Raw genomic sequence first — 20,037 nt, forward strand, 5'->3', positions numbered from 1 at the left:
ATAGTGATGCCCCTGGTCTTGCCTTTGTTGCCTAGAATTGCCTTTGCTATTCTAGGTCTGTTCTGGTTCCAAATGAATTTTAGGATTGTTCTCTATAATTCTGTGATATATGCTGTTGGAATTTTGATCAGAAATACATTAAATCTGTAACAGTTTTGGAAGTATGGCCATTTTCACTACATTGTTTCTTCCTACCCAAGAGCTAGGAATAGGGTTTTATGATGAATGTGTGCTGGACTTTGTTAAAAGCTTTTTCTGCATTTATTGAGATGATCATATGATTTTTGTTCTTGGCTCTATTAATATGGTGTATTACATTTTCTTTTGTTTGTTTGTTTTGTTTTTTCTGGTACCAGGAATCGAACTCATGACCTTGCACTTTCCAGGCAGGCGCTGTGCTGCTGAGCTAAACCTCCAGCCCTACATTTTCTTATTTATGGCAGTTACTAGTTTCTGCAATCATCCTTGCTTCCCTAGGATGAATCCCACCTGGTCATAGAGTCTAATCTTTTTGATGATTTGATGCATTCTATTTGCTATTTTTTTACTGAGGATTTTGGTATCTATGTTCATTAGGGAGATTAGCCTGTAATTCTCTTTCTTAGTTGGGTCCTTCTCCAGTTTTGGTATCAGGGTCATGCTTACTTCCAGGATTGAATGTGGAAGTACTGCTTCCTTTTCAGTTTCATTAAAGATTTTGAGAAGTAGTGGTGTGAGGTCTTCTTGAAATTTCTTATAGATTTCAGCAGTGAATCCATCATTGCCCTGGCTTTACTTTGTTGGTAGGTTTTTAATTGCATCTTCAATTTTATTGATTGGCATTAGTTTATTTAGACTTTTTATATCTTCTTGATTCAGGTTTGGTAATTCATATGTATCTAGGAATTTGTCCATCTCTTCTGCATTTTCCATCTTATTAGAATATAGGTTTTCAAGGTCGGTGTAGGTCATCTATTTCTGCATGGTGCTTCACCCTTTTCATTCCTAATTGTGTGGATTTGAGTCTTCCTTTTTTTGATGAATTTGGATAAGGGTTTGTCGATATTATTTAATCTTTCAAAGAACCAACTCTTCTATTTATTCATTCTTTGCAGTGTTTTACTATTCTCCAAAGTGTTAATTTTTCCTCTGACCTTTCTAATTTCCTCCCTTGTATGAACTTTTGGCTTGGCCTTCTCTTCTTTTTCTAGAAGTTTAAGGCTCACCATTAAGTTATTAATTTGTGTTTGCTCTGTTTTCTTGATATGGGTATTCACTCCTATAAATATCCCTCCTCTGATTATTACCATTGAGTCCCATAAGTTCCAGTAGGTGGTATTGTCATTATCATTTAATTGTAGAAACTGTCCAATTTCTTCTTCAATTTCATCTGTGATATATTGGTTGTTTAGGTGGGTGCAATTTAAGTTCCATGTATTTATGAAATTCTTGTCATTTCTTTTGCCATTGATTTCCAATTTCATTTTTCATTATGGTCTGGATAATTTTAGTTCCTCTGCATTACCTAAGCACATTTTATGAGGTATCATGGTTTCTATTTTGCAAAATGTCCCACGTGCAGCGGAGACGAATGTACATTCTGATGTTTTGCGGTGGAACAGTCTGTAGACATCTACTAAGTCAATTTGTTCAAAAGCTTGGTTCAGTTCCAGTATTTCATTGTGGATTTTTTTGTCAGTTATTCTCTCTTTTTGTGTCAGTGGGGCATTGAGAGCCCCCAATTCTAGTGTATTATTGCTTATTTGATTTTTCATGTCCTTTTATATGTTTTATATAGTTAGATGCACTCATATTTTATATATATGATTGTTATCTCTTCTTAGATTGTTCCTTTTATACTGGGGTTGTGACTTGCTTTGTCTCTCTTAATCAGTCTTGGCTTGAAATTCCCTTTGAAATTCACTTTGAAAAAAAGCTACCCCTGCTTTTTTGTTTTCTTGTCACATGAAGTATTGTTTTCCATCCTTTGACTTCCAGTTTATGAATTTCTTTTGGAATTAAATACATTTCTTGAATGCAGCACATTGTTGGATCTTGTTTCTTGATCCATTCTGCCAGTCTTTATCTTTTGATTGGTGAATTGAAACCATTAACATTGACACTTATAACTGATACGTATTGACTTATCTTTGTCAGGTTATTTTTCTGTTGTTGACTTCACTCCCCCATTTAAATGTTTGACTTCCCTGGTGGATTCTTTCCGTTGGGGTTTGGGGAGTTGTAGTCCTATTTTATCTCTTTCTATAATGATGTTCAAAATATTTTAGAGTTATGGTTTGGTGGTCATATATTTCCTCAGATGTTCTTTGTCATGGAAGTATCTTATTTCTCCATCAGTTTTCAAAGAAAGTTTCATATAGTGTATGTTGGTGTTAATATCATTGATTGCATCCTATTCGAATTGGTTGAGCCCCTCACAGGTATATAGATTTATATTTTTCATGAAATTTAGGAAATTTTCAGCCATAATTTGTTCAGATATTCTTTCTCTCCCTTCTCTCTCCTTTGACTACAAAATGTGTGTGTTAATTTTGCTGCTGATCCACAGACCCATTTTTCTCCATTTATTTTTTTTCCTTCTTCTCAGACTGAACACTTTCCATTCTCCTATCATCAAGTTCACAGATTTTTTTCTTGCTGTACAAATGTTCCATTGAACTCCTATGGTGAACTTTTAATTTCAGTTGTACTTTTCAATTCCAGAATTTTGGCTTGGTTCTTTTTTATTTCTAGCATATATTGATCCTTTAACTTTGTTCATATATAGCTTATTTAAAACATTTTCTTTAGTGTTCGTCCATGTTTTCCTTGAGCTCTTTGAGTATACATAAAGAGTTTTGATAAAGCAATCATTTCAATAGAGTTATGAGAATAAGGGTAAAATTGGATGGATCAAAGAGTGCAAAGCAGGTATTTTTTGAAGGCTTGTCTGTGAATGCCAAGAAAAATATAGGATTTTGTAATTAGAGACAAATGTGAGATCTAGCAAAGATTTTAAATTTTTATGTACTTTTGTTATGAGTATTATTTTTGTTTATTTTGGCTTTCTTGTTTTCTTTTTTGCCTTTTATTATTAGTGCTTATTAATCTTACAAAATATTGGGCTTTACTGAAAGGAAAATTTTAAAATACGGTATTCTAGGCTTGAGCTTTTTAATACCATAGCCATTAGTCACATGTGACTACTTAAATTAAAAAAATTCAACTGAATTAAAATTTCAGGCCTTTAAATGTACTAACCACACATGTAGTACCGTGTAGGACTGTAAACATCTGTCTTGGTTACTTTTCTCTCGTTGCTGGGACAAAATATCTGACGCCCAAAATTAAGGAAGGAAAGGTTTATTTCGCTTACAGTTTGTGAAGGTTTCAGTCCATATTTGGTAGATTACAAGGCAAAGTGGCACCTGGCAGAAGGCTACAGCTCCTGGCGTCCAAACACAGCAAAGCAACAAGACACACACAAAAGGCAGGAATGGCCTCAAGCACCCTTTTCCTTTCCCTTACATGTGCAAACTATCCACCCCAGGGTGGGTGTAGCTCTCACACCCATAATCAATCAACTCTAAAAGCCTGCCCCATGGCCGCATGAGGCTTTGGGGGGATACCCAGACACAAACCATAACATCTAAAATCTGCACTCATCTTCTATTTATTTTCTTCAGTTACAAATGTAAATCATATATCAGTTTCCCACATTCATGCTCTGGATTCTTTTACTTCTCCCTTTTTAACTGCCTTAACTCTTAATTATTCATTCTCTCTGTCTCTGTCACTATCTCTGTCTGTGTCTGTCTCTGTCTCTGTCTCTCTCCCTCTCTCTCTGCCTCTGTCTCTCCATTCCTCCCAATAATCAATCTCTCTCTCTCTCTCTCTCTCTCTCTCTCTCTGTCTCTCTCTGGGCCCTTCCCATTAACATGAAGCCATGGTTTAGTACAGTGAGAGAAGTTTGCACATTTTATAGTAGGATGATGAAAGTTTTTTTCAGGTGGTTGCAGTTTTATGATTAATACCTGAGGCAGGGACATCAGTGCTGTGGAGGTGGATGTGGTAGGGTAGGAAGTTTGAAGTAAAAGAAAGATGTATTGAATTATGGATTCAGGGTATAGAAATGCAAAGTATGTTGACATACAGTTATACATATTTATGAGGTACAATGAGCTACGTTGATACATGTGTATGTTATGAAATTGTCAAATCAGTGTAACTAACTTATACATCACTTTTAGTATTCATAATTTCTTTGTGGTGATATCATTCAAAATCTCTTGTGGCTATTTGAAAATATATATTACATTACTATACAAAGTTATAATTAGGAATACATTCTGATGTTCTATTACACAGTAGAGTGACAATAATTAAAATAAGCTCTTCTGAACGTTATTTCAGTATTCCTCCTTTTCATTTTTACCTTTTTATTTTAGTTTATTAAGTACATTGTGTAGTCCATAGTGTTTACATTACTTGTGGAAAGTTGGTACATGTACTAACATATTTTGATTCCTTTTTACACCTCCTTTCCTTTCCCTTCCTCCCCTTATCTCTTGACCCTTTCTTTCCTTTTCTTTTCTTTTCTTTTTCTTTCTTTCTTTCTTTCTTTCTTTCTTTCTTTCTTTCTTTCTTTCTTTCTTTCTTTCCTTTCTTGTATGAAACAGATTAAGACTGGCAAAATAGTATACAAGACCATTTGACTTTTCATATAATAAATTCCAAGTAAAACAAATCACCTTTTTTTGTTTATTGTATCTTTGTATGTTTTTGCTAAATTGGGAAGAATTTTTAAAAATTATCATAGTCACTGTCAGTGGAAATAAAATGTAATGTGTTATTCATGGCACTGTAAATTGGTGGAAACTTTCAGAAGGGAAATGGAATATGTATCAAGATTACTAGAATTTTCTCTTTTCTTTGAGTCATTAATTGTACCTCAAGATATTTATTGAAATATTTATGTGTAGGGCTGTATATTACAGCATTTTAACTAACAGAAGATGTGGATGCAACACAAATGCCCAAAAAGTAAACAAATTCATTATGGTAAATCCTTAAGATAGAGTTTTATAGCCACTAAAATCATGTTTTTGAAATATTTTAGTACTATTGCAAAGTTCTAATGATGAAATAAAATAAATATCAGGCTCTAAAAGTACATTAAAACATGATTCTAATTTTATAAAATAAGAAAACATACACATATATCAGTATATGTCTAAATAGACACACACACAGATGTATATATATATATTTAATGCAGTGAATGGCAGTGCAGTTTAATCTGAGAGTACTGATTTCTGCTTTAACAGGACTGTAGTGACTTTCATGTTGTTTTTTATGCTTTTCATAGATTCTGAAATATTCAGCATTGTGGATGTTTTATTTGTATATATTTTTAAAAATTGATTTTAAAACATAGAAATAATGCATGAGTGTATTCTCCTTATAAATATTTAGATGGTGTAGATAAGCAGAATTTACTTTGGTGTTACTCTCAACACTAGCTTTCTTCCCAAGGTAACATATTACTAGTTTGGTAGGTTTCCTTCTAGATCATGTCCTCTTCATGTATTCATATTTTATGTACATATATTACTGGAAACAATTGTTATTAGTTATTATTTTTGAAAAAAGTGGACAGAGAAGAATAAACTAAAGGGACCAAAGAAGCACCTCGGATTAATGAATGAACCAGGAGGGAGTGGCATGTAAATATCAAATACAGATATTTTTAAGAAAAGACTGGTCTAAGGTGTGAGATACAGAAAAAAATAAAAAATAATGTTTGAATCCCATCCTCACCCTTATCTCTCACCCTTATGCAGCCAGGTAATCTACATCTAGTAGCCAGTTGGACATGGCTTTAGAAGGTGTTTTGAGATAATAAAACTAGAAGGTCGTATTGTAGACTGCAAGGCAGTCCCGTGTGGGAAGTTCCAGAAGGGAATTGTGTTGAAACTCGTGTTTTAATTAGCCTGTAATCCCTCAGAATACTAAGAACATGTTTTCAATCTGTAATCAAACCACAGCTGTAAGTTACTTTCATAGAGTTAGATATATAGTGTCTAATTGGCTCACAAGTTTTCGCTACTTTTGCTTGATGAGGGATGGGTATTTGACTTTACAGCAGATGGTTTTTGAACTTCATATAGTTAATTTCTTATATTGGAAAACAAGAAATAAAAAAAAATAGCTCACAGCAAAAAAGAAAGAAAAGAAATGAGGTGAGGTATGGGACTTTCAGTGAAGTGGGGATCAGGCATTGTCAGTTCTTTTCATTCAGTTGTCAGAGCTAGATTGCAAAGTGCAAGGGTCAGCCTGCTGTGGGAGACAGATAAAAGAGGCGGAAGCAAAGTGGAGATAGAGGGCTGGTTTAGGATAAAGGGGTATGATGAACCATAAGAGGAAAGTTCTAGTGATATCGTCAGGATCTGAAACTTTTGCATATTTGGGGCTGGTTGTATGGGAGCATAATGGTTTGGCTTAAGCTTTGAGGAATGAAGCAAGAGGGCAGGATAGATGCATAAAGGCACATATTTATCTCCTGATCTTTTTTTTTTCAATGTTGAGTATTGGATATTGACCCCAGGGCATCACATATGCTTTGCAAATGTTCTACTAGTAAGCTACGTCACCAGCCTTTTCTAAAATTTTATTTTGAGACAGGGTTACAACTTGGCCTTGAACTTTCAATCTGCCTGCATCAGCTTCCTGAGTAGATGTGATTACAAGGCCACCACAAACCAGGCCTCTACTGACTTTTCGTTATTAGTACATGTTTGAAATACAACAAATTCATTCATTGTGGGGAGTTAGTACATGCACATATTCTGTCTTAATGCTTTTTACCTCCCTTTCCCCTCTTCTCCCTCTTCTCTTCTCTACCTCTAGAACCTCTTCCCATATGCAAAAGGACTACCTTCCAGTTTCCTATTATCTAACTTTCACTTTGTTCTTTACATTATTTATACTTTGGGTTTCACATGTAAGAGAAACCATTTGGTATTTAACCTATGTGTTTAATGATTTCAGTTAGCATTGTGGTCCCAAGGTATATCCACTTTCCTATAAATGACTCAAATTTATCCTATTTTATGGAGGAATAGTAGTCCATTGTGCGTATATGACACACTTTCTTTATTATGCATCTGCTGATGGGTATATAGGGCATTTGCAATATTTAGCTATTATGAGTTGTGCTGTTATAAATGTCTATGTAAGTATTACTGTAATATGATATCTTTAACTCTTTCATGAAGATACATAGAGGAGAAATCTTGTTTCAAATTGAATTTCTAATTTTAGTTTTTTTGAGGAATTACCATAATGATTTCCATACTGGTTGTATCAGTTTGCATTCCCACCAAAATTGTAAAAGAGTTTCTTCCTACCACCTGCTGCCCTGCCTCTGCCTGCCCAGCATTTATTTAGAGTTCTTGATGGTAGCCATTCTTTCTGGAGTAAGAGGAAATCTCAGTGTTGTTTTAATGTGTATTTCTCTAATCGCCAAAGATTCTGAACATTTTTCAATGTACTAATTTGCCATATGTACTTCTTCTTCTGAAAAGTGTCTATTCATATCAATTGGTTCCTTTTTTGATTGGGTCTTTTTATTGGTAGCCTAGATTTTTGGAATTCTTTGCATGTTCTAGATATTAGCCCTCTGTCCAAGGAATAGTTGACCATTTTTTCCACTTCTTTAAGTTATCTTTTCACTTTGTTGGTTGTTTCCTTTATTGTGCAGAAGTTTTTTTTTATTTTAAAGAGAAAAAATAACAGAATAACAACATAGACAGAAACAAAACAAAGTGCGCCTGAGCTGGCACCAGTTCCGGGAAGCTGCGGGGTGAGGCGGGCTGGGCCGGTGCCACCGGACTGAGCATCTCGAGGCGGGCGGCAGGGCCGCACGCGCTGCATCCGCAGGACCACTTGCAGCAGGACGAGGCTTCCGGTAAAAGAAAAGATGTTTTCCCGATTAAGAGCAGTTGCTACTCCTTGTACTGTGGCATGCCATCATTTGCACACAAAAGAAAAGGGCAAGCCACTCATGTTGAATCCAAGAACAAACAAGGGAATGGCTTTTACATTACAGGAACAACAAATGCTTGGTCTTCAAGGACTTTTACCTCTTAAAATAGAGACACAAGATATTCAAGTCTTACGATTTCATAAAAACTTGAAAGAAATGACCAGCCCTTTGGAAAAATACATCTACATCATGGGAATACAAGAAAGAAATGAGAAACTACTTTATAGAATACTACAAGATGATATTGAAAGTCTTATGCCTTTTGTATACACACCAACAGTTGGTCTTGTTTGTTCCCAGTATGGACGCATCTTTAGAAGACCTAAAGGATTATTTATTTCAATGTCAGATAAAGGTCATGTTAGATCAACTGTGGATTACTGGCCAGAAAATCATGTTAAGGCTGTTGTGGTGACTGATGGGGAAAGAATTCTGGGTCTCAGAGATTTGAGTGTCTCCAGAATGGGAATCCCAGTAGGAAAACTTTGTTTATATACACCTTGTGCAGGAATAAGGCCTGATAGATGCCTGCCTGTCTGTATTGATGTTGGAACTGACAATCAAGCACTTTTAAAAGATCCATTTTACATGGGCTTGTATCAGTAAAGAGATCACTCACAACTTTGTGATGATCTGATTGATGAGTTTATGAAAGCAATTTCTGACAGATATGACTGGAACACACTCAGTTTGAAGACTTTGGAAATCATAATGCATTCAGGTTCTTGACAAAATATAGAGAAAAATATTGTACCTTCAATGATGACACTCAAGGGACAGCTGCAATAGCTCTAGCAGGTCTTCTTGCAGCCCAAAAAGTTATTAGTAAACCGAGCTTGGACCACAAAATATTATTTCTTGGAGCGGGTGAGGCTGCCCTTGGAATTGCAAATTTTATAGTGATGTCTGTGGTAGAAAACGGACTCTCAGAATAAGAGGCACAAAAGAAAATCCGAATGTTTGACAAGTATGGTTGATTAGTTAAGGGTTGGGATGCTACAATAGATAGTTATCAGGAATCATTTGTACACTCGGCCCCAGAGAGCACACCTAATACTTTTGAAGATGCAGTAAATATACTTAAGCTTTCAGCTATAATTGGAGTTGCAGGTGCTGGCTGGCTTTTTACTCCTGCGGTAATTAAATCCATGGCCAGTATCAGTGAGAGGCCTATAATATTTGCATTAAGTAATCCAACAGCACAGGCTGAGTGCACACTTGAGGAAACATACACACTTATGAGGGAAAGTGTTTGTTTGCCAGTGGCAGTCCATTTGGGCCAGTGAAACTCCAAGATGGGCGAGTCTTCACGCCAGGTCAAGGAAACAATGTATATATTTTTCCAGGTGTGGCTTTAGCCGTTATTCTCTGTCACACACGACATATCAGTGACAGTGTTTTCCTTGAAGCTGCAAAGGCACTGACAGATGAAGAGTTAGACGGAGGGAGACTTTACCCACCACCTGCTAATAAATAAGTAAATAAAATCTACCCTAAGAATAAAAAAAAAACAAAGCAAAAATAATAAAGATAATACAGGATTTCAAAACGAAGTGATAGGAACTAACAGTGGTTGTTATATTACACAGTGTTATTTTCAACAAAGTTGCCAAGATTACCGGATATAAGAATTCAAGATTGATCAAACCATGAAGGAGAATAAAAAACAATAATGGAAAACATTAGAAACAATACAGAGCTTCACTAGACAAGATGGTAGGAATCCACCAATGCTTGTTATATTGCATGTTGTTATCTTCAAATTAGTTGTTCAGATTACCAGATATAAGCATGCAAAATTGGTCAAAAGAAAATTGAAGGGGCTGGGGATTTAGCTCAGCAGCATGGCACTTGCCTGGCAAGCACAAGGTCATGAGTTCAATTCCCGGTACCAGAAAAAAACCAAAAAGAAAAAGAAAATTGAAGCGTTAACAAATTTGATATGATCCCATTTGTTGATTCTCTGTATTATTTCTTCTGCAATTGAGTTTAAGTTCAAAAAGAGTTTTACCTAATTTATCTTCCAGCAGATTTTCTGTTTTAACATTTAGATCTTTGATCCATTTTGTTTTTATTTTAGTACGTAATGATAGATATGGCCCTAGAATCAATCTTCTGCATGTGTTTAGCCAGTTGTCCCAGCACCATTTGCTAAAGAAGCTATACTTTCTGAATGGTATGTTTTTTGCCCTTTTATCGAAGACTAGATGGCTGAGTGTGCCTGGAGTTTTTTCTGCATCCTGTACTCTCATCTACTGATCCTCATTTCTGTTTTGTGCCAGTAGCATGCTGATTTTAGCACTGTAGCCTTGTAATATAACTTCAAACCTGGGATTGCGATACCTCCTGCTTTGCTCTTGTTGCCCAGGATTGCTTTTGCATTCTGGTTGTCTTCTGGCTCCAAATAAATTTTTGCCTTATTTTATTTTTCTAGTTTTATAAACAGTGTTCTTGGTATTTTAGTGGGATTGAAGTAAATCTACATATCTATTTTGGTAGTATAGCCATTTTGACAAAATTAGTTCTGTTTATCCAGGAATGGGGGATTTATTTTCAGATGTCCTCTTTGATCTCCTTTTCCAGAATACTATAATTTTCATTGTCAAGGTATTTCATTTCCTTTGATTGGTTAATTTCTAGGTTATTTAATTTTTTGAAGCTATTGTAAATGGTATTGTTTTCTTGATTTCTTTCTCATTGGATTCATTATTGGTATACAAGAATTGTATTAAATTTTATGTGTTGATTTTGTATTCTGGTACTGTGCTGAATTTTTATTAGTTCTAGGAATATTTTTGTGGAATTTTTGGGTCTCCTATGGAAAGAATTATGCCTGTTGCAAGTATGGATAATATGACATCTACCTTTCCTGTATGTATCCTTTTAATTTCTGTTTTGCCTAATTGCTATCTTAGGTTTCAAGTTCTAAGTTGAACAGAAATGGTGAGAGTGGACACCTTTTTAGGTTTCTGATTTTAGAGGAAAAGCTTTTAGTCTTCCTTCATTTAATATGATGTTGGCAGTAGGTTTGTCATAAATAGCTTTTACCAGATTAAAATAAAGTCCTCTTATGCTTAGTTTCTTCAGGGTTTCATTAAGGATGGGTGCTGGGTTTTGTCAAAGACTTTTTCATGGTCTTTTAAGATGATCATGTGATTTTTGTCCTTGCTTCTGTTTATAGGGTATATTAAATTTATTGATTTACATATGGTGAACCATCCTTTCGTGCTAGGGGTGAAGGCAACTTGGTCATGATGTATGATTTTTTAAATGAGTTGTTGCATTCTATTTGTCAGTAATTTGTTGAAGATATCAATTGCATATATGTTCATTAAAGAGACTGGCATGCTTTGTTTTATTTTGTTTTGGTTTGGTTAAATCCTTGTCCGCTTTTAGCATCAGGATAGTGCTAGCTTCCATGAATGAGTTGGAGGTACTTCTTTTACAATTTCACTGAAGAGTTTGAAAGTTATATGCATTAGATCTCCCTGAAGTTCTTATAGTATTCTAGTGTGAATCCATTGGGTTTTGTGCTTTTTGGGGGTAAATTATTTATTACTTCCTCAAATTTATTATGTTATTGGATTATTCAAATTTTTTATATTTTCTTTGTGCAATTTCAGTCATTAGTATGTGTCCCCAAATTTGTCCTTTCCTTCTGAATTCTCCATTATATTCAAGTATATGTTTTCAAAATTTTAACTTACAATCTTCTGGAGTTTCAAGGTGTCCATTGTAATTTTATTGTTTTTATTTGTAATTGCATTGATAAGGGTCTTTTCCTTCCTTTTTTGGAAACTTTGGCTAAGAGTTTATCAATTTTTTTTATTCTTTCAAATAATCAGCTCTTAGACTTATTAATTATTTATAATTTTTATACTGAAATGCATTAATTTCTGCTCTGATTTTTATCATTTTCTTCTTCATACTAAATTTAAATTTGGGTTGTTCTTGTTTTTCTAGGATCATGAGGTGAATCATTAGATTATTTATTTAGGATGGCTTTTTTGTAATATGGGTATTCACAAGTATTAACTTCCTTCTAAAGATGGTTTTCACTTGCTTCATAAGTTCTGGTATTTTGTACTGGTATTACTAGTATAGGAAAAATGTAACTCCCAACCTTCTAGGTGTCACATATTCTTAATTTGTGTCCTCCAAAATCAAAGAATGAATTCTAAGAAATAACAGAGGTTCACAATAGGAAATTTTTATTGAGGGATAGCTGCTGAAGGATAGGAGGGGTCCTAAAAGTCGTTTATCTGGAAACCTACTCTTCTTCAGATACACCGTTAGCCATAATTCTGATGTCTTTTTTTCTGTTGACTTCCTTGTGAACCCAATCCCACTTGAGTGTATATTAATGTCTATCTAACTTAGCTGCCTCTAATATGCCCCCTGTGAAGAGCTATCCCTAACTATGGTGAAGTTTCAATCCAGCCACTTTGAGCTGAGAAGGGTTGGTGTCGGGGAGACTGCAGTCAGGGTCATTCTCCAGAGGACTAATTTAACAGGCCTTGGATAGAAGTCATGTTGTACTTTGCCAGTTATGAGCTCCCTTTACAAGATTGATCTAGTGGATACTGGCAAAAGGAGTCTGGCACATTTGTCACTGGTTCCATTTGCATGATCACTTGGAGTGATCCCACCTGTAGGTGAGAATTAAAAAAATTCCAAGAAATTAAAGTATGTACAATCAAATCATGAGCACTAGAGTGAAAGGCAGGTTGGGGGAAAAGCTATGTCCAGACAATCCTTTGAAGGGACTAGAATAGTGATTGTAACCAGGTGGCTCTTACACACCTCTACCAATGAAGGTTATCTCTAAGTCTGGTATTTCTTTGTCACAAGTCCCTCTAGTTTTAGCTGTAAGATGGAGAGTTTGGTGGTTTTGAAGAACAATTTTAGCTAGCAAATTTAAAGACGCTTGCTGAGCTTATATAGCTTCCACTATAGCTTTCTAGCCTTACTGAACTATAACAGTGGTCAGCTGTAGGTGTAGCTGGAAACTGCTGGCAGAAGTCAGTGATTGGAGCCCCATTTCTATATCTAGGCTTTATTACTATAGTATTGTTTATACATATATTTTGGTTATACTTTTCTGTTTTCTGTGGGGTATATAAGACCAAGCTTAAATGAGACCTATGTTAATAAAAATCAACCTCACAAAGAATTTGAACAGACATTTGTCCAGAGAAGATATTTTCAATGGCCAGTAAGCACAAAAGAAGGTGCTCAATATCATTAGCCATCAAGAAAAAAGCAAACACAAATTGCAGTGAGATAATATTTCTTAATTGCTGGGATTGGTAAGATAAAATTAAGGAAAATATTTTGATAAGAGAGTTGAGAAATGGAGACCCTCATAGTGCTGTCTGTGGGGATGCAAAATGATACAGCTAATTTGAACAGCAATTTGACTGTTCCTCATATGGTTAAACTGAGTTACTATATAAGCCAGTAAATTCCACCCCAAGGTATACACTCAAGAGAAATAAAGTCATAACATTTACACGAATACTTACACAGAAATCTTGATAGTCGCAATTTTTGCTGTGTTGGGGATCGTATACAGGACACCACATATAGTAGAGAAGCACTGTATGTACCACTAAGGTACATTTCTAATCCTTGATAACAGTGTTATTTATAATAGCCAAGTAGTAGAAATGCTCTAAATGTTCAACCACTGGTGAGTTCATGAATAAAACTATAGTAGATCCATAAAATGGGATATTTGGTAATAAAAACTAATTGATTACTGACTGACCATGACAACCTTATTCAAAATGAAAGAATCTAAAAACAAAACCAATATACTATATAATTCAATTGGTATGAAATGTTCAGGATGAGACAGAAAATAGCTGAATTGTTTCTTTAATGTAGTGGATAGATTGTAGAGTGACAGGATTATAGAGGTTTGTTTTGATAGTGATGACATGAAAAATGGACCCCGGTAGTGGTGATAAAATTCTGTAAATATAGTAAGAAATATTGAATTATTTATTTAGTTACATTATTTATTTATGGATAATATTGTATTTTACTTGTTTATTATTTTATTTGTATATATATATAGGTTACAGTGTGATAATTTGATACATATATCAATACAATTTATTAAAAGATTAATACGGCAGCAATTGGGAGCTGGATTAGAGAGGCGAAGGCTGGTGGGAAACAGACTTGTTAGGAGATATTGTAATAGTTTAGGTGAGAAAACAGTCTAAATGAGGACAAGAATGTTGGCAGTTAAAAGTAGTTCAGGATGGTTATAAGACATATTGTAGAGGTAAAATCAATAAGACCTGCTCTTCAGTTCCATGTTGAATGGATAAGGGTAAGGAGGCAACAAAGACTGAAGTTTGAAATCTGAGTAACTAGGACAGTGATGATATTATCTATGTACAGTGGATGTGTGGTTTGAAAAAAAAATGTTTTTGGAGGGAGGTGAGTTCCTAACAATTTCAAGTTTTGTTTTCTTTCTGGTGCTGGTGATTGAACTCCGGAGCCTCATACATGCTAATCAAATGCTAAGCCATTGAGCTTCACCCCTAACTCAACAGTTTCAGTTTTTCTGATGCTATCAAGACAACCTTTAAATGATGCCGATTATCTAAATGAAAAATTAGGATTGGAGCTTAGTAAAACAGGAGGCCTGGGTAGAAGTAACTATTTAAGATATGTCACAGTTTATGTCATAAAAGTACCTGAAAGCTTCTATAGAGAGAGTCTGGAACGAAAGGGAACAAAAAGAAAGGAGAAAAAAACAGTTGTTTTTATGAGGTAAGAGCAAGAAAATAGATCAAAAAAATTAAAAAGGGAGTAGATTAACAGCAGAACTTCTTTACTAAAGGATTGACCCCGAACTTTTATTTTTTAAATTTTTTTTTTTATTTTTTAGTTTTTTCCCCTGTACCGGGAATCAAACTCACGACCTTGCGCTTGCCAGGCAGGCACTTTGCCGCTGAGCTAAATCCCCAGCCCCTAACCCCAAACCTTTAAAAGTGAGAACAGAAGTGTTGAGAATGTCCCTGGAGGAATTCCTTTTTCAAAAATTCACAAAATAAAATGGAGACTGATGTGGAAATGATGGAAATCAAAAGTCTGAAAGCTGCTGGTGCTCTCCAACCATAGCATTTTGGGGATACCTGGCTGTTGAGAGAAATTTCTGATCTGGTTCAACTTGAGCTCCCTTATTGCCCTTCCTAGGTGAGGTGCTCACTTATCAGTGGAAAATCCCAGAGAGATCTGGCCCTGGACCAAACGACTCTGCCTGTGTTTCCTGGATCTATTACTCTGCTGTAGATCCTATCAAGGTAAAGAAAAGATTGGCTGTCTGGAGGTAGGTCTCAGAAACAGACAAACTGCCTGGCCAATTAACCTAGCAAAGAAGTGTAGTAAGAAGCCCAGGCTTAAGATACTAGAGGTTAGGGTTTGGGGATAATATGTCAAGTGCTAGGCTCATTTCTGCAGTCTGGAAGAAGAAGGAAGGGAATGCATAGCACCAAATATTTCTCCTGAAAATTTTCCTCCTTGTCTGTTCTTTTTGAGTTTCATAGGATAATATACTATCATTCAAAAAACTAGGGAATGATTGTCACAAGATTGAGGTTCTAGTTAGTTTAGCTCTAACCTCCCTTTGCAATAACTTTTAAAAAGGCAGTCTGCCTCTGCTTCCTCTTCTGGAAAATGGGTTTATCTGTCTAGCCTATACTAAGCCATTAGCAATTTTTTTGCTAGAGCAGGGATTAATCCATAACCTTTGTTTTATTTTAACTTTTAATTAATTTTATTGGTACAATTTTGATACACATAATGATTACATTTATCATAGAAAATTTGTTCCCATACATACTATATCTTGATTCTTCTTTTTACCCCAATTCCTTCAGCAATAATTTATTGTCTACTACATCTTGGGCATTTTGCTTGGTGCTTGGAAGTATACAAATGTTAAGATATATTTCCTCTTTCAAAACGGATGGACTAGTTGAGCAAGAGGAAAGTCAAGAAGTTATCACAATGGAAGCTACTTGTACACGGCCTTGAAAACCATTAGATATGGGATGTAGAGGAGAGGAAGGCTTTGTAGGCAGAGGAAACAGCGTGAAAAGCATTGGATTATGGAAGTGTATGGTGAATTTGAAGATCATTAAATAGGTAGCATAGCTAAAACATAGATTAGATAGGAACTCTTATCTATGCCCCAAATGATTGTGAGAATTGATTCAAATAACATATAATAGTAGGGGTCCTTATAAATGTAAGACATAATAATGAGGTGTTGTAAGACATAATGATGAGGTGCTGAGGGACACAGTGATCCAATTCCTTGCAGAGCACTGCCACCCAGGAATAACCCATCTTTATCTCTTTCCCTCTTCCTTCTTTCTTCAGGACCTGTACAGTGGCCTAGTAGGGCCTTTGGCTATCTGCCGAAAGGGCATCCTAGAACCCCATGGAGAACGCAGTGACATGGATCGGGAATTTGCCTTGTTGTTTTTGATATTTGATGAGAATCAGTCTTGGTATCTAGAGGAGAATGTGGCAACCTACGGGCCCCAAGAACCAGGCTATGTTAATCTACAAAATGAGACTTTCTTGGAGAGCAATAAAATGCATGGTATATAGAAAAAGAAACTACCTCTTTTTCGAAAAAGTCTTCACTGGTTGGATGCAAGAGGGTGTCTGATAGATCCATTACTACCTAAGGGAGCATAATTCTGGAAATAATGGGAAGGCTGGAACTAGAATGAGGATGAATTGGAAATATCCTTAGTATTGTACATTTATAAACACAAAGCAGATATCTGGTCCAGATTAGGTTAGGTGTTAAATAGTATGCTAACTCTGTAATATTGTGATAATGATACAGACAAATTTTTAATATATCGGAGAAGGCAAATGGGCATTTATGTTGCTCTCTATACCTTGGTTTCAAAATTCTGAGTTGAGTCTCTCATGTTATCTCATTACCATTTTGAATATGGGATCTGCTTTCTCAACAGCTTCTCTGTTTTTAAAATAAATTTCAATTTATAAGTGAAATAATTGGGGCTGGGCCATAGCACAGTGGCAGAGCAGTTGGCAAGCATATGCAAGGTCCTGGGTTAAATCTCTAGCACCAAGAAAAAGCAAAACCGAACAGAAAAACATACAAATGAATAATTGGAGGAGAGAGCCTCATGAAGTAACATACTGGCTTTATGCCAGATATAAGGAAGAATATATTGATTCTTGAAAAGGTTTACGGAGAAATTGTGCTTCAGAACTTCCCTTTGGTCTAGTGATCTGGGTAGCTTTTCTAAAAGAAGAGAAAGTCTCAAATAAGAGGGAGAGCTTAAGTGCAGTGGTATATATGAAGTGCTCTCTCAAAACCCCTTCTAGTTCAAGATTTCTTTGATCTGAGAATGAAGTACATCTTTGATAATGCCTCTAATGGAACTCAGAAGTCCCACAGATTTTAGCTATTTCAACTTGATGGAGAGATGAGTGATTCATGTAAGAACAGATGATTCACAAAGTGCACTTTCTAGTTTCTGTCAAATGAGAGAAATAAATGGACAAAATGGAACGAGGGCACAGTTAGGTCCTTCTAATGCAGGAGTTTGACTAATGCCCACATTCATTTTTTTGTTTATGCATCCATTCACCCAAACTTTGCAGGTTTCAGTCCACCTACCATATCCGCCCTAAAGTTTATTTTTGAGTACTTCCTGAGTGCTGGCACTAGAGATTTAAAAATAAGTAGTTTTGGGGGTGTAAGAGGCAAATAAATAACCTTCTTCCCTCTTCTTCTTGATTCTTAAATTCAGAGATGCTTATGATCAAATATGTGTTTTATCACTGGGAAGGCTAATTGAAAAGCTGAGTTTAGTTCCACAACTAAATGTGCTTGTTCATACTCCTTTGTAATGGATTGTCTACTCTGTCATTGACTTAGATGGACAATATCTTTCCCTTTGACACAGTCTTACTCACAATGAAGTAGTGAGTCAATTTGCACCCAACTCTCTGAATAGACTTATCAGAAAGGGAAAAGATCCAGAAGGGCCTTAGTTGAGCATATTGTTTCTTCTGCCAAATTCACAATTAAGTGGGAATAGTCAAAGAGAGGACTATAAATGTACCTTACATTATTTCCCCTCTTGAGGAATAAAGTAGACTTTACATCCCTCTGTAAGAATGTAAATAGTGGAAGGAAATTGTTCTGGCTCAAGTCCCCTCAAGTCCAGTGCCAGTGTGAATTAAAACAGCAATAAGTAATTGGCGTCTTTGGAACACAGGATGCATTCTGGGAAAAGAAAGATGGGGAGGTCCATACATTAATAACATTAATCAAATGACTCTGACAGTGTTACAAAACATTTATTGTAGGGTGAGGTATCTGTTGATTATTCTGAAGAAATACAAGGAATCTAAACTACTACAGTATATACATTTATTTTCTGCTTATTTGGGCATATGAACTTCCATATTTTAAAGGATAGCTAAACTTAGAAGCCAGTTTTTGATATGTTCCAATGATTTGTGTGCCAGTAGTGCTGGAGAACTTCAGAGGTGCAAGGAGGTGTAAGAAATTATGGATATGGAGAAGAGGCAGGAGATAGGGAAGTTTTTCTGAGGGTGGGAGGATTTGACTAGGTTTTGAAAAGATGGATAAAAAGAGGCAGGATTTCTAGCAGGAAGTTTAAACACAAGAGGACACAGATAATACACATGGACTGTTTGGGAGATAGTGGCAAAATAATTCTAATTAGAATACATGTGTTGGGTAGTGCGAGGTAGGTCTGGAAAGGTGGTTTGGGGCTATATTTTGAAGGACCTCACTGGCTGAGCTATGGAATCATGGACTTGCTCCTTAGGGAAGGAGGGAGCTATTGAACTATTTTAAGCAGCAGAATAACATGGTCAAATTAGTTATTTAAGAGATAACTCTGGTAACACCAATGTGAAGATAAATTGGAGGAAGATACATGGAATAGGAATGAGCTAAGTTAGGAGCCTATTGCTATCATCAGAGATGTTGGTGACCAGGCCCAGGACAGTTGCAAAGGTAAATCTAAGGGAGAGATGCAAGAGACATTTTCTTCTTTCACAGCAATCAATGGGAAGCTCTATGCCAACCTCAAGGGTCTTACCATGTACCAAGGAGAACGAGTGGCTTGGTACATGCTGGCCTTGGGCCAAGATGTCGATCTACACACTGTCCATTTCCATGCAGAAAGCTTTCTCTATCAGGTAAGCTGGAAAGAGGTTTGAGCTCCTTAGGGTTGGTTAATGGACTGCTGAAGAAGAAAGGAATAGCAAAGAATAAGAGTATCTGTCTACTATATGGAGAATTGACTTGGGAATTGTAGCTTGGATATAAATACGGAGGTCAGTCCCTTCCCACTCAGCTTTAGCTTTCTCTTCTGACGTGGATGAGAATGGCTCATTTATAGGGTAAGGAGACTGCAGGAATCAATATCACTGGGTCTCAGTCAAGGACTTGAGATTCAATGAGCAATGATACCGATACCAAGAAATTTTACATCACAGAATCTCTGAAAGTATAATCCATTGTAAGAAGAATTTCATTCAAGGAATTACATGGAACAATAGGTAGATTTTAAAGAACATTTAGCCTTAGGAAAAGAGCAGAGTTGAAGGTATTGATAGAGACTTACAGATGTAGGAGTGGTGACAAAGGTAGTGGCAAAGAGGAAAAACTAAATTGAATTCATTTCTAAAGAAAATAGGTGCTCCTTCTTGCAGTTAAAAGCTTAAGCCAAATTCTCCAAATTTCAGCATGTGGAAAGATTAAAAAAAGAAAAGATATGGAGGAACTAATTTTTAGCCCCCTAAAGAAATCTAGAATGTGTTTTACTTCAAAAAGCTTTAAGAAAAATTAGGAGTCATCCATGATTTAATTCATGTGGCTAGGTTTTAGGAGAAATGAAAAAGTGGATGTTCAAACCTGCCCTCTGGTCTAGGAATCATATGTCCCTAATGTGAACATCATA

The 20,037-nt window shown here is 35.8% G+C and overlaps 1 protein-coding gene and 1 pseudogene across 6 annotated transcripts in view; both read left to right on the forward strand.

Annotated features, from left to right (window-relative positions):
* Heph (hephaestin) overlaps nucleotides 1-20,037 on the forward strand; it is a 79,058-nt gene that overhangs the window by 53,502 nt on the left and 5,519 nt on the right. For all 6 annotated transcript variants that reach the window (XM_005401575.2, XM_005401576.2, XM_013502890.1 and 3 more), the window contains 3 exons: nucleotides 15,242-15,348; nucleotides 16,430-16,655; nucleotides 19,134-19,273. In XM_005401575.2, coding sequence (XP_005401632.1) covers nucleotides 15,242-15,348; nucleotides 16,430-16,655; nucleotides 19,134-19,273 — 473 coding nt within the window. The remainder of the gene's footprint in view (nucleotides 1-15,241; nucleotides 15,349-16,429; nucleotides 16,656-19,133; nucleotides 19,274-20,037) is intronic.
* On the forward strand, nucleotides 7,938-9,503 carry LOC102017979 (annotated as a pseudogene).

The sequence above is a fragment of the Chinchilla lanigera genome, unplaced genomic scaffold (genome assembly GCF_000276665.1).
Source record: "Chinchilla lanigera isolate Chin_1 unplaced genomic scaffold, ChiLan1.0 scaffold00074, whole genome shotgun sequence".
Taxonomy (NCBI): Eukaryota; Metazoa; Chordata; class Mammalia; order Rodentia; family Chinchillidae; genus Chinchilla; species Chinchilla lanigera.